This window comes from Atta cephalotes, assembly GCF_000143395.1.
Source record: "Atta cephalotes unplaced genomic scaffold scaffold00084, whole genome shotgun sequence".
NCBI classification, from domain to species: Eukaryota; Metazoa; Arthropoda; class Insecta; order Hymenoptera; family Formicidae; genus Atta; species Atta cephalotes.
This window is the reverse complement of record NW_012130148.1, coordinates 366222-381208: the sequence shown is the minus strand read 5'-3', so window position 1 is coordinate 381208 and position 14987 is coordinate 366222. Positions and strand designations below refer to the sequence as shown.

The 14987-nt window shown below is 29.0% G+C and overlaps 3 protein-coding genes across 3 annotated transcripts; 1 reads left to right on the top strand and 2 right to left on the bottom strand.

The window, feature by feature from the left end:
- Positions 1 to 118: 118 nt before the first annotated feature.
- Positions 119 to 3379, bottom strand: LOC105624649 (beta-1,3-glucosyltransferase). The gene is made up of 9 exons (XM_012206006.1): positions 3307 to 3379; positions 2800 to 2909; positions 2496 to 2678; positions 2284 to 2414; positions 1791 to 1968; positions 1540 to 1675; positions 1320 to 1467; positions 713 to 989; positions 119 to 283 (listed from the first exon to the last, which is right to left on the bottom strand). The coding sequence occupies exons 1-9, from the start codon at positions 3377 to 3379 to the stop codon at positions 119 to 121; spliced, it is 1401 nt and encodes a 466-aa protein (XP_012061396.1).
- A 796-nt stretch (positions 3380 to 4175) lies between these two features.
- LOC105624650 (probable low affinity copper uptake protein 2) lies at positions 4176 to 6995 on the top strand. The gene is made up of 3 exons (XM_012206007.1): positions 4176 to 4435; positions 6417 to 6643; positions 6717 to 6995. Exons 1-3 carry the CDS (start codon positions 4176 to 4178, stop codon positions 6818 to 6820), a joined length of 591 nt encoding a protein of 196 aa, XP_012061397.1. The 3' UTR covers positions 6821 to 6995.
- A 383-nt stretch (positions 6996 to 7378) lies between these two features.
- Positions 7379 to 9193, bottom strand: LOC105624651 (E3 ubiquitin-protein ligase RNF14-like). The gene is made up of 3 exons (XM_012206008.1): positions 8222 to 9193; positions 7753 to 7917; positions 7379 to 7639 (listed from the first exon to the last, which is right to left on the bottom strand). The coding sequence occupies exons 1-3, from the start codon at positions 9191 to 9193 to the stop codon at positions 7379 to 7381; spliced, it is 1398 nt and encodes a 465-aa protein (XP_012061398.1).
- Positions 9194 to 14987: the final 5794 nt, after the last annotated feature.

Here is a 14987-nt window from a genome sequence, read left to right as displayed (position 1 = left end):
AAAACGTTTTAGAATATTTTTAAGAGTAATATTAAATAAATATTTTGAAGATCTATTACAAATACAAAAATAAAAATACTTATTACAAATTTGTATACAGGTTTTTTTAAATATATATTTATAATTCTGTATGTTTTAATGGTGTGTCTGCAAGCGGTAAGACTTTATCTACTTCTGCAAACCAATCATTGTACATGGTTTTAGGATCAACTGACCAAAATCTATGAAATGATATAGGTTCTTGAGATGCCAAATAAGCATAAGGATAGTCCATAGGTTGTGCCTACAACAATTATCAAATATAAAATGGTTTAATATTAAAAAATGCTAGTTAAAAAATAATAGTCACTAGAGTATATTAAAATAAACATTACTATAATGTATCATTTTTTTAAAATTACATATCTCATACATGCGGGTGTACTTTCAAAAATACTCTTGGTGATTTGCCATTGCCTTCGAAAGATAATAAAAGTCAAGTAAAATCTAATGTGTTCTGGTTAAACTTAAACCATATTAGTTTAATGTTCAATATAAATTACGACAAAAAATTATTGCTCAAAAAATAAATGATACATGATACCAATAAAAGTCGATGCTAATTATATAAGTTATATAATAACTAGTGTCGACTCTTATTGATATTATATTATATCATTTTTTCTTGTGAGCTAAAGCTTTTATTTAAGTTAATATTTGTTATTGCACAAACCTGATGGAACATTGGAGAATGTACACCTTCCACTCTAAGTCGCAACAAACAAAGTCCAAAAAGATGCATGTCATCGGGAGTAGTCGCAGATGGACAAGTACATATGCCTGGTTCTATTATTAGATGAACTAACGGAGCCGATAACACAACTCCCGCACCGCCAGTTAAATACTGATAGCCGTGATGTCTGTCCCAAATACGAAAGCCATAACGTTCGCCGATCGCAACTAAGTGCTTAGGATTGTAGCACGTCAGCAAGTTTAATAAACGTACCACACTGTAATACATTAAAACCTATCTGAAATTTAGCTCGTGACCTCAAACTCCCCTTCTCCATCATCTCATTGAATAAAAGACAAAAAAAAGATAGACCCTGCCAATTATTGAACAAAGTTCAAACGTCTATTTTTTTTCTGTTTTGCTTAACTAAACAATGTGAGCGAGAAACGTTTAGCTTTTGAGTTGAATTTTGGAAAGTCTTGATTTAAGTATACTTCAATTTTTCAATATCTTTTAAAAATAAAAATTATAACTTTTACAGCTTTGTGATATTTTGCATAATTTTGACAATTTAAAAAAAATTTTTTAATATATACAATTGTCTCACCTGAATATAGTATCATCATCAACAATGGCAAGCCAATCGAAATTGCGTCTTTTTAGTATTTTGCTGGCTTGTTGCAAGATAGCATAAGTTTTAGCGCAATGTCCTTTAGTAGTGTTCGGGACGATGTATGCTTCCCGTAAATTTTTGTCTGAAAAACAATTCAATAACTTACAAAGACTATAAATATATCAAAAAATATGTGTACATTGATCAGGCATACCAGCTGCATCACTAAAATATCCAATGTTCAAATCGTATTTGGCCCATGACTTTTTAATCACTGGGATTCTATCTAAATGAAATTTAGCACAAGTCTTAACAGCAAAATAAATATTTTTTGGAGTTACAGAAGAACTCTGTAAATTTAAAAGTTTATATTAATGATTCAACAATACAACATATTGTTCTTGATTAGCTAACTTACTGAAATTATTCTTATTATTAATTAAGAACTCAGATGATGTAACATACACAAGAATGGAAGAATCGGGGATACGTGGCACAATCTGAGGCAGACACAATGCATAGTTTAGACACATGAATCAATTTCACACCAGTATTACTTAAGACAAAGGTTGCGAATTCATATGATACGTCGATAGAAAAATCTGCTTTCGATTCCTTGCCTTTAGATATTTGTTTAGACAAACTAAAATATTAAATTATATTCTTAACTTTTGGATAAAAAATATAAAAATAAATTAATCGTTATATGGAAATAAATCGTTATCATATTTTTATAAAATTATATGCCAATAGAGTCAGTTTTATAAAACGGAGAAAATATTTAGAAGAGAGTAGCTTTTATTAAGTTAATTTATGATATACAGCTTATTTTATATTTTCAATTAATTGTTCTTCAGAAGCATATATGTTATGACTCTTGTAATAACTGTTTAACATAATGGATATACTTCTTTAAATAATATATATAATAATTGTTTAATATAAAAATAGAATATACCTCTTTAATAGCGTAACACTCATGGCAAATCCAGACGCAATGTGTGGATACTTAAATTTTTTAGTGTGCTGCGCAAAGTGATGAATAATAGTAGGTTCACGGTCATAAAGCGCGTATCCCATCCACACATCCTGCATATAAACAAATTATCTAAAATATAAATCTAGAATAGAAATATATTCTTAAAAGTTTGCAACAAGAGCGCAATTCACCTGAGAAGAGTTAAATTTTCCAAGAACATCCAATAGCTTTTCTAATCGAATCACAGTATTTTCTAAACAGAAGAAGAACCATTCCACATCTGGAAATTCACCTGACAAATAAGTCAATAGTGGAACTATCGTCCAGGAACCTTTGATATTAAGTTTATGGGACAATACAATGTGCGGCAATTCCTATAAAAGTATAAAGATAATTTATTTAACAATAAATACAAAATAGACATAGTTATTATATACACTAGTAAAAAATTTAATAAAACACATAAAGAAAAAATTCTCTTGTGATCAAATGTACTTTTTCAAGGGCATCAGCTTGTTCATAAATGTTTTCCTTCAAATAATCAGCATGGGCCGCATTGTAGCCTTCCTTTTGACTCAATATTACTATTGTTACCTTATCGGACTCTAAAAATATTCTAAGTTAAAATTTTTTCATATATTTAATTTAATTTAAATTTTTAATTTAATTTAAATAAAAAAGAAAACAAATATTATTTTTATATTCTTTATAATATTATTTTTTATATTCTTTATAATCTGATATCTTTATATCAGACAATAGAAAATAGATCTGTTTTTTGTGATTTGTAGTATACACACAACACAAAATTCTCCAAGATTCATAAGATTGTTCAAAGGATGCTCTTAGAACATCCTGAAACATCCTTAGAAGAATAGCATTGTGTGAAGTTCGTACTTAAAAAGAAAATAGATATGTTTGAAATTTTAGTACAGTTTAGAATAGTAACAAAGAACAAACCTAAATCTCTCAGATAAACAAAGAAGTTTCTGGAGTAAATACCTAATGTACTCGTATCTGTATTCGCGATGAATGAAATACAAGCGAGAAATGTGAGATGTGTTGATAGTTCCATTTTTATCGAACGGCATTCGAAGTTCAATAAAAAACAAAAAGTTTATATGCGTTCTTGTCAATCTTAGTTCTATTACAGGGGTAGAGTTCTTTAAGTGAAGGCAAAGCTTTGACGTTTTTCAATTTAAATTAACATCTGTTCAATCGTTACTCAACAATCCGTTACATCCACCGTTAAAATTGCATCTGATCGCTATTCAGCTGTTCACTGTATATAAAGAACCGGCTTCGCCGACATCGACATCGGTCGTTGCATATGCATGAATTCCAATTGAAGAAAAAATAGATCGCATCGTCGCACCGGGATTCGTCAAACTTGTGGGTGAGCGCCAATCAGAATTCAGATTCGCTCGCTGCTCCGCTAAACACATGTTGTCTTTCAACTTTGCGTTTCTTGGCGCAAATCGAAAAAGGACGAATAAAGATCGCAATAATCTTTTCAAACTCTTTCGGTCTATCTATAAATTAACTAGCAACTATAGCAAGGATTCATACGCGGTACTTAGTTGAAATGTAACGCCTAAGCGCGGAGTAAGCGGATACAATTTATAAACAAGAAAGTTTTGGGTTAGGCTAGGTGATCGATTAAGAGAACGCGTAGGCGTCTGTATACGCGACAATACGCGATATACGCGTGGCTTATCAGTCGTCATGATTGACTCTTACCAGTCGAGGGTGTACGAGAAGAAATTGAGGTAATTAAGGTCAGTACAGCTTTAATTCTTGACGTTTCTTTTACGCATCCTATATGCTCTATAAAAATACTTGTTTTTATTTCTACTCGTAAAATGTTGCAGATGCATATGTGGTACTGGTTTGGTACGGATTTAGGCAGTTTTTTGTTTCCGGGATACAATGTTAATACGATATGGGGTTTGGTGGCGACATGCTTTGGCTTAGCTGCCCTCGCAGTGCTGTACGAAGCCATGAAGGTCTCCCAAATTCACCTGCAACAGACTGTGATTAGATCCATATCTCGAACGACCTCGGCCTCCTCGGAGAACTCGTCCCTCCTATCCAGAGTGACGCCAAAGAACTTTAGATCATACACAAGATGGTATATTGTCATTTTCTTATCTGCTCAAAGTTCAATAAGATACAGTGAGTGCAAAAAGTATTCGTATAGAGAAAACATTTTTTTAAAAAAGCTTTATTTTTAAAAAGTAAATATTATCCAGCGAGAAATGAGTTATCGAACTATTGAATGTTGAATCGATATCGATATGATGATTTTAACATCAATTTGACGTCGATTCGACGTTTAATTGACGATCATTTTTTGTTGGGTAATTAACAATTTATTTATAAAGAATAAAATAGACTGTATGTTTCTCAAAATTATATGTACCAAAAAGATGTGTATTAATTATAGAAAATGTATCATCTGAAAAATAAGTGAAAATTAAAAATTGTATTGTTTGAATGCTCAAAAAGTATTCGTACAGTCGAGAAATAGCTTCTAAAATCAAGAATACATACGAAGCTCGTTTGTTTATGTTAGAACTGAATGTATTCATTATATAAAATTGCTATTAGTGTTTATTTTCTACAAATAAGACTTTTTATAAAAAATTTCTCTGTACAAATATTTTTTATTCTTACTGTATATACTATCCAAGCATTCTGATGAATTATAAACTTTAATCAATTAATTTAACATTGACATTTAACACCAAATGATGCTTGTACTATTTCCGTAACATGAATAAAATTACAAATTTTTTGTTATTTAGCATGTGAAAAAAGATTAATTACAGATTTTGCTTTAGCCTGAATCAACTATTGATTCAAAATTTGATTGGAATTTATCTTTCTTTTTTTTTTCTTTATTCTTTAATATATCTATGCAGAGTGTCTCGAATTTAAATGATCAAATTTCGAGAGTGTATGACGGACAACAAATTAAAAAGAAAGATTCGTTAAAGATATGATCGTTTTTGTTTCATTTTGGAGAAAATCACAAAAAAAGACAAAACATAGTTTTCATTTTTGTACTTATTTATTACTTATTTATTCACACTTATTTATTCATGTTGTCACTTGCTTATAGTATTCAATACAGATATAGTATTCAAAATGTTGACTTTTTGCAGCAATGTACACATTGCATTTTGTATGTACAGACGGCTCTTGTTGCAGCCAAACACTGATGTGGTCAACGTAATGACTCGCCGATTTGGCATTCTTTTATCTGGAAATCAGCGTGCACACTTCCACATTTGAAGCATTATCGCTGAAAATAATAATATTCCGTTTTGAAAATAATAATATTTCGAAAATTAAGTTAAATTAATAATTTGTCTTTTTTTTACTATTTTCTCCAAAACGAATTTTGTCAAAAATGAGCATATCTCTAAAGAACTTTTTTTCTTAGTTTATTGATTTTCTGCACGCTCCTGAAGTTTGATCATTTAAATTCGGGACACTCAATATATTTATTCTTTTCTTCAATATATTAATATATCTACGCTATTTTATTTTGAAAGTATAATATAATGTAGCAAACAAAACTTGACTTCATTATTGCTTTAGAAATTTTAGAACACATTATATCTTGTACAAGCAAAAGAGAATATAGACATTTACAATATATATATATTTTTACAAAACATTGAATTTTTACAAAATTAATCATAATAAATGATTTATTAAGATATATGGTACACAATAAGAATATTAAATGATATAACGATCAAAGCTGGATCTTTAATGCTTAAATAATTCAATATTATACTATATGTATATGTACATGCATATACCTTGGCTGTGTTCCAAAATTCACTGCCAACGTTGAAAATTTACAATTTACAGTATACTATACATTTTCAGCACTGGCAGTGACTTTTGGAACATAATCCATTATTCAAACTGCGCTTAAAATTAATTATATTATTATACATATATCTATTGATATTTTGCTACTGACAATTTTATTATTATACAATTTTATTATTATAGTTATTGTCCTAAATTCGTTTTCCTTAATTAGTAATAGCTAAACGTTTTTATTTTAAGCCATGTTAAATGTGTTCTCTTAGTGGAAGTTGCTCAAGATGGACACTGCAAATGTTGCATTGGTCTCTTCATACTGCGCTCGGTTATATCCTGATGTTGGCTGTTATGACATACAACGCATATATCACTATCGCCCTTGTAATCGGAGCGTGCATTGGATATGGCATATTTGGTCCTACACTTATACAATTAAACATGCAATATTTTCATCGTAAACAAGCAGTTGTGGAATGTGATAAGAATTGCGAAGGTAATGCAACTTCATGTTAACGTAAGGCTGTAAGAAAGTGATTATTTTACCTTATTTTTATAATCGCTCTTAGATATTGTCGCGAATCTACAGAGACGCGAATCTGCTGTCTCTATCGTTGCAGAACAATTAGTTACAGAAGCAAATATCGAGATTCACTTACAGAGAGATGCGTGAGTGTTGACATCAAACAATGCAATAGTCTGATATTATCTAGAAAAGTCTAATATTATTTAGGATTGTTATTGTTGTCATATATTATATGTATACATAGCATATTTTTATACAGATATTTTATTACAAATCATAAAGTAAAAAATACACGATATGAATAAATTTAACATAATATTTATTTACAACTAAATTAATTGTTGTAGATTTCCTTGTTAGATTTCTATATACCAGATACAAAAACATGTTTTGTTATATAAATTATACACATGTATTACAGATATACAAATATATGTTATATTAGCCATTAACATTTTTTATAATTAAAAAATTAATATTTTCTTATAAAAAATGTTTTAAATGTACATAATTATGAAAATATGTGCTAATATAAAATATGAAAATAGCTACATTTATCAAAAATATATAACTGATATCTGACAATAATGATTCCTTTTTCATGTTATTTTAAAAAAATATTGTATAAATAATAAAAATCAACGATAATTTTAGTTCAAGATCTTAATTATCATTTTGTCAGTTATTCTGTTATAATATAAACATTTAAATGTGGAGATCTTCAAAGAATGGATTTATATTATCCATTGCATCACCAATAACATAATCCAAGACGTTGTCCGTATCTATGCCATGAAATAAAAGTCCGTAACATTGACTATCGACGTTATTGAAGTGCTCGTATCCATATATTTGTTCGTTGCATAGCCAGCAAAATAAAGATTGGCAATGTCTACACGTCATTTTATTGCAACCTTCGGTTTTGCTAATGAAAGAACGGCATTTCGGGCAACTTTTCGCATTATCCTAAACAAAATTACGTGCACAATCATTAGGAATAATACTCTATTGTAGTCTTATTATATGTCTATTCTTTAATTTTTTATATAATTGAATCTTTTATACTTTGTTATACATACTTGTAGATATTCAGTCGTAAGATATTTTTCAATTAATTGCATTTGACGCTTGCCATATGTCTTCTCTAACATCTGTTTCTTCTTATTACTGCTATTTCTGTACTCATCAATGAGTTTTATAGTATCGGTCGATGTCATTTCACAGGGTGCTTGTCCATGGTACATCTATTTGAATAACAATTTATATATAGAATATGTCGATATGTAGCTTTAGTTTAAATCAATCGTTTAATACCAACTAGTAACTTTCTATTATCTCATCTAATTTCAGCATTTAAAAAATAGTGTACTAAGATAATACAATATCAAGATAATTAATTAAATACACGTATCATATATATGTTTATTTTTACATGCATAGACAAAATTAAAATAATTTAACAGAATAGAAAGTTATTAGTTAGTATATTAAGTGCACGATGTAATAACAAGTCATAGACATCCGCTTAAATGTTGAGACATGTCTTACCTTACGGCAATAGATGCAAAAACAGAATTTGCAAATAGGACAGATCGGTGCGGTATCGTCCGGGTTTCTAATAACCGGATATTGACAAGAAATTTGTGGACAGTACACTACATCGTCCATGGTGTCTAACGTTACTCGTAACATGATTTCTTCGTATTGGAAAAACAAGTCCGGACAAAGAGTTTTAACGTTGTTATCGCTTATTTGCCGCTTGCAGTCTATCGTCGGACACAATATCTCATTAATATACTCGACAATCCTGATACGTACGTGCTTCTCCATGCAACTTTTGCAATAGACATGCCCACAGTTTTCTAATTCTATACAATTTAGTCCTGCACATTCCTCGAAGCATATGTAGCAAGTATAAAAGTTCTTGACGAATTGTGCTTTATGTTGCTTCTTGTCATAAGATATTAATAATCTTTTGATATCTAATAATAATGCACCATTCTGAGCCCTGGGATCGGATAACTGGATTAGGCGTAATGTGATATTATCTCGTGACGTGTGAATTAAATGTAAGAAGGAAATATCTAACGATTCTGATATATTTAGAAAACTGAAAAGATCGTTTTGTAGGAAATTTATCCACAGGAAGATGATCTCATTGCCCTGGTTTTCTTCCCATATTTCATCTAATTTCTGACAAAGTAAAGATATTTCCCAAGGTGACAACCAAATAATGGAAAGGCAAAATTCTGGTGATGTTTTAGATGGATATGTGTTAGGGAGATAAATGTACATTCTGATTGGCGGTAGATGTTCTACAGAGATACTATCGTTGAGAACCATATCAGAAGAACCACTACTAAATTTTACTTCTAGTTTTTTAAGAAATATTGGATGTATGGTGACTGAACATCTTGTACCCTCCTTGAGTTTCACATGGAAAAATTCTGTTTCGTCATAAATACTAGAAATTACAGCCACTTCATCCTCTTGTCGTTGAAGATCGATAGCACAAGACATCTTGATAAATGTCAGATTACTAAAATTCGAATTATTATTATAACTAATTATTATTAATAATGATTAATTTATTTTCAAAGAGCATTTATGTATACACAAAAAAATATAACAAACCTGTTAAAGACTGGTTATAGAAATTGTAGGTATATTTTGTTTCCACTACATCTACAATATAAAAAGACAGATGTAAAATAATGTGCCAAATATATCTATAAATACAAGCGTAAAATTTATAAATGAGAGAAATTAACAGATTATATAATAAAAATTATATTCTGATACAAAATATATGTATACATATATACAATAAAAATATAAGAGCGAAAAATAGAACTGATGCTTTTTCTGAGAGTTTTGTCTCATTTTTTAGTATGTTGATGATGTGAAGGGACATATAATAAGACTGACAATTTCCTCTGAACTAACTGTCTTTGCGTTTATCACTTAACTTGATAATTATAATGAGAATACATTTGGACATCACAATTTCTTATGATTACATCACAAGACACGGCTATAATTCGTCGCACAATTCGATTTTTAAAATTTAGTTTTTTTTAATTGTATGTATTTATCAATTTTTAATTGTATCGATTGTTATTGCGATATTGAGAAAAATTCGCAGGATTGAAACGTCTATTGTTACATTATATATACTAATTGAATAAATTTTTTATACGCGAACATTCAGTGTTCGGCTCTCATAAGCATTATAATTCTTTGATATACGTATATACATTTATAAATGACGTATCACTGATTTTGCGTAACAATAAAGGACTTTTGAAATTATTTCGAAATGACAATACTTAATATTAAAGTAAAACTATAATAATTTTTGGTGAAGCCCAAATGATAGAACGGCTATTTTACCGATAAAATGCAAAACATCTTTATATACTATTACATCAATATTGTGCGCGCACGCACATACATGTGCATATATATATATATATATATATATATAAATTTTCGTAGAACGATAGCGTTTAATAGTTTTTTCCTTTGGCTGCACTCAGACAGTGTAACGTGCTTCTATGGCTAGTGGTAGACGAACTCATTCGGTTTCAGTGATTACGGTGTAGAGCCAGTGTGGCTCTATTATAATTAACATTAAGACCTAGTCCTGTAACTCACGATTGAAGAGTTAATCGTGAATTGTGGAATTGGGCTTTAAAATTTGAAAATGTAAGTTAATCAGAAATAGAATTTTTAGCACAATAATGAAGTAGTACATACCATGGTGTGTATTATTCCAGCGCAGTACAGCTTACATATAACTGGGATGCTATTCTTTATACATCTACCGATAGTTGTCGTTATGTATATTGTGCAATTTTTTTACTATACATATCTGCGGACACACCTCTGCATGATGCAAGATTACACCCAGTGCATCCCAAAGGAAAACGCAAAACGCTATTAGGGTCGGGAACGGCGCATTTATACATAATTCAGTTGCACACACCACACATCGGTCTGTTTTTATTGTTAATAATTTTTCACTGCTTCATTAATGAGATTATATTATATTATTATATTATATTATATTATATTATATTATATTATGTTATATTATATTATATTATATTATTTTAAATTAGCAAATTTGATGTGAGCAGTTGATATACACCATTTCGATCAATGCCCGTTTCCGATCAATGTAAATTAACTTTAATCTTAGTTCAACTTACTCTTCATTTTTTTATAATTCTTAGAACTAAAAAAAGATAAAGAGTTTATTGAACCGAGATTAAAATTAAATCACATTGGTAGAAACGGACATAATCTATCCTTGATATGCAATTCCAATGGACTAACCATCGATAAAGTTAATCGGAGTTGGTCGAAGTGGTCCTAATAGTCCTAGCATGTACCTATGTACTTGATACAGATAACTAATAATTTTTTATTGAATTATCTTAATTTTGGCAATACGTGTAAACACATATATACATGATGTATGTATTTAATTAATCATTTAATTAATCATTTTGATGCATATTATACCAATTTAATACATTATTCTTTAAATACACTGCAGAAATTAAAATATTTAATAGAAAGTTACTAGTTAACACGCATATCAAATGCTCGTGTAAAAGGATTAAATATTTTATTCCAAATATTTTTTTATTTCAAGATTTCAATATTATTTTTTATGTAATCTACTAGTTTGCAACTTCCAATTTCGTAAGTACAAATTACAGAATTTTCAAGCAAATGTTGTTGTGACTTGATGTCATTTTGGAGAAATGATAAAAAAATTACAATTCCAAAAATTTTTGTCATTCTCGGTATAAATTCCAAGCTGCAATAGACGTATTAATGCGTATATTTTAATTCTGGAGGATTTCCAAATCTATAAAAATAATATATGCGATATCGTTCTATGAAAATCATTGCGTTTAATCAGTAAAATAAACTTTAGGATTCCCTTAAATCTTTTTCGGTTTGCACTATATTCTTTTTCATTGCTTAGAAGTTTTTTATTAATAAAAATACATTTACTTTTAATATCATTATATTTCTTAATGTCTGACGCTACGACTAAATTTTTTTACAATATTTTTATGATAGTTAAATAATCAAATTGGATGAATATACCATACTGCAATGTATTGTTTTCGTAATGGCGTAAAGGACTAAGATCATTGTACCAACAATATAGTGTTATGGCCGCAGTACAGACTCTTGCATAATGCATAAAGAATCAATCAATCGAAATTCTTCTTTTCTATTGATTGAGAAGAAAGGAAAAATTCTAATTAGTTGATTCGCTTAACACTATCACGAAAGTCTGTGCTTTACTTTGATTTTAAACAAGGCTTAAAATTCTATCTTTTTTTCTTTCTCGGCTTTAAAGAGAAAAAGTGAGTTTTAAGCTTCCCCCCTTCCTTTAAAGTCAAAGTAATACACAATCAAGGTTAAATATAAGTAAAATAAGAAGAGTATTTAAGCTGGCAGGAATCATGATGGAAATCTTATCAAAGATGAATTTTTTTTCGTTCTAAATTACGACTATAATATTGAAAAAATCGCAATAGCGATATTTGTAATTAAGAAAGTTACATATAGATCATTTTTTTGAAAAAAAATAAATAAATAAAAATTCGTTTTAATATCGAGTTTAATATTTCACTTGTACTGAAGTGCAGTTGAGATACAGATAATTTTATTTATTATGTTTTAAGTTTAACTAAATTACATCTCTGTACGCAGTTTCATGAAAAAAGAAGTCAAAAAAATTTCATAACAAAATATTGTTTCTATAAGACAAAATATGATACTCCTTGTAATTATATCTATACCATGAGTAAAAATCAGATCGTTTTATTTATTATAATATTTTTAAGAATGAAATTGCAAAATCTGATTCTTTAAAAGGCTTAATTCATAGTTTCGTAAAATATAAGTAAATCAAAACAAGTCTTATGACAAAATATTTGTTCTGCAAGGCAATATATATGATAGAATGCAGATATGTTCTTGACGGAAAGTTTTTAAAACTGTATAGATTAAGACAATATCTTAGAAATTCTAATAGCAAATTCGGACCATTAGCTCACTAGTGCGAACTTGTTCAGTGCCATTTATTTGGCTTGTGTCCACTGTTTCAGTGCATTAAGATTGTTATATACAAAAAATTAAGAATTTCTAAGATCTTGTCTCAATTTATAGTTTAAAAAAAATTTCACTTTAAATGAAATTCCTCGGTCTGAATGTTAAGATGTTGAACAATTATATATATTCATATAAATGAATTAATTTCAGAAATGATAATTGCGTGTCAATATAGTTGTGGGACTTTCAACGCAATCAATTTGAAATATTAATAATCCCCCCAAATTTCTCAAATTAATCTTAAAAAACTGTAAGTGTATTAGTAGTAATTTTTTAAGATTAATTTGGGAAATTATCATTTCTGAAATTAATTAATTCATTTATATGAATATATATGAACAGTACATCTTAACATTCAGACCGTAGTGGCACTTCATACTTAAAGTATATTTGTATTTTCCAATTTTATTATTAAAAAATTTTTTTTTCCGTTAGGGAAATATCCCGCTAATGAAATTTAAATGAGTTTCTCGTTGTTCCTGCCGACTTTTAAAATTTAAAATTGTCTGCAGTACATTGCTAGCAGTAATGAAGAATAAAAGATCTGAGCACAAAAAGAGAGAAATGATTGTAATTAAACCATTCGTAGAACGTAAGTCATAGTCCTACTAGGTAGGTTAACATTTACAATGTTTTGATAACTACTAACTTTGACTGTGTGTTCGAAAAGTATCAGCGCTATTGCATCATTCTATCCTAAATGTTTTACATCTAATATTCCGTTTTCACGCTGTAAGCATCAGCATATTCTTGAGCGCTCAGTGAGCGGTCACACTACTGAATGCACCCATTAATTTGTTTCCTTGCTTAATATTTAATTTTAATATTTGATTTTAATGTTTAATACTTGTAATACTGAATACACCTAATGATATTTACAAGCGTAAAAAAATGCACCTAAAGCAAAGAGAAAAGAAGGAAATGTATCAATAGTAGGGGGTAGCTAAATCCGCGGACGATGTACATGGCAACCATCTTAAGTGTTTACGCTAGTATATATAGTCACTTCCGTCCGTTTACTTAGAACTAAACATTCCTTACTGTTTCTCTTTACTCTTTGACCTAAAGCTGGAACGACAATAACACACCTCTTCCCCTCGAATGTAGCTTATACATATGGTGACCATATTTTTTTAAAGAAAATAGAGGAAAGGAAAATCTGAAAATTTTAGGGCTTTGTTTCTACATATTTTTAAACTAATTTGTGACTGATAAGAATCTGTGCATTATAAAATTTTATGGCACAATATAATCAAATTGAGATAATGCGCAGTTTTCTGAAAGTTTGAAACTTGTTCGATTGTATTGGAACAAATCCTTGATCTGAAGTAATAAAAGATTCGAAATAATAAAAAAATAAAAACAATTCTAGTTTGAATAGATTTAAAAAATATAAGAAATAATTTAAAATATATAATTAATAAAAACAAATTATATTTATATGCATGAAATTGTAAAGTATTTTCCGTAAAAATTTGCTCATTAATATAATATTATAGATATTGGAACGTTAGCTCGAAAAGAATTTCCCGTAATGTCAAAATAAAGAACGGTAAAGAACAAAATTGAGTTTTGAAAGAACAAATAAATCTAAAGGACAGCTATCTAAAATAAAGGACTGTCCTTTACAATAAAGGACTGTCCTTTACAATAAAGGACTGTCCTTTACAATAAAAGACTGTCCTTTACAATAAAGGACATAAGGTCATCGTATTTATATATAGAGCTGAGCCTCTATTCTTGAAAAGAAACATATGAAAAAATAATATGTTCCTTTTCACTAATAGAAGCTCTGCACAGATTTCAAGTTGTAATTGAAATAGAACTTGTATTTTATATTTCAACGGAACACATAAAAATATTTGGTATTTTGTATTTCAAATACAATTTCTATTTTTGTATTTGAAATACTAAAATAATTTTTAATAAAAATCCTTGACAGCGATACTAGTAATTTAAATTTTTGCTTTTATGACAATTGACGGCATTAACTTTATTTTCAAGTTTCAAACAGTGTCAAGCGTTAACATAATCAGTTGTTAGGATTATCAAATCTTATGATCTCGCACAAGAAAATAAGTTTCTCATGCAGTTTTTATGCAATTGATAATATAAGACAATAGAACTTTTAAAGAGTGCAAGAGAGTGAGAACTTCTCTCTCTCTCTCTC

What these genes read in the sequence shown, in the direction of transcription:
- LOC105624649 (XM_012206006.1), bottom strand. Translation starts at nt 3,379, where the DNA reads ATGGAACTATCAACACATCTCACATTTCTCGCTTGTATTTCATTCATC. An exon ending in TACAGATACGAGTACATTAG is followed by an intron (nt 2,910 to 3,306) that starts GTATTTACTCCA and finishes GAATATTTTTAG; the next exon opens with AGTCCGATAAGGTAACAATA. An exon ending in ATATTTTAGTGATGCAGCTG is followed by an intron (nt 1,468 to 1,539) that starts GTATGCCTGATC and finishes ATTGTTTTTCAG; the next exon opens with ACAAAAATTTACGGGAAGCA.
- LOC105624650 (XM_012206007.1), top strand. Translation starts at nt 4,176, where the DNA reads ATGCATATGTGGTACTGGTTTGGTACGGATTTAGGCAGTTTTTTGTTT. An exon ending in TTTAGATCATACACAAGATG is followed by an intron (nt 4,436 to 6,416) that starts GTATATTGTCAT and finishes GTGTTCTCTTAG; the next exon opens with TGGAAGTTGCTCAAGATGGA. An exon ending in ATGTGATAAGAATTGCGAAG is followed by an intron (nt 6,644 to 6,716) that starts GTAATGCAACTT and finishes AATCGCTCTTAG; the next exon opens with ATATTGTCGCGAATCTACAG.
- LOC105624651 (XM_012206008.1), bottom strand. Translation starts at nt 9,193, where the DNA reads ATGTCTTGTGCTATCGATCTTCAACGACAAGAGGATGAAGTGGCTGTA. An exon ending in TTTGCATCTATTGCCGTAAG is followed by an intron (nt 7,918 to 8,221) that starts GTAAGACATGTC and finishes TTATTCAAATAG; the next exon opens with ATGTACCATGGACAAGCACC. An exon ending in TTACGACTGAATATCTACAA is followed by an intron (nt 7,640 to 7,752) that starts GTATGTATAACA and finishes AATTTTGTTTAG; the next exon opens with GATAATGCGAAAAGTTGCCC.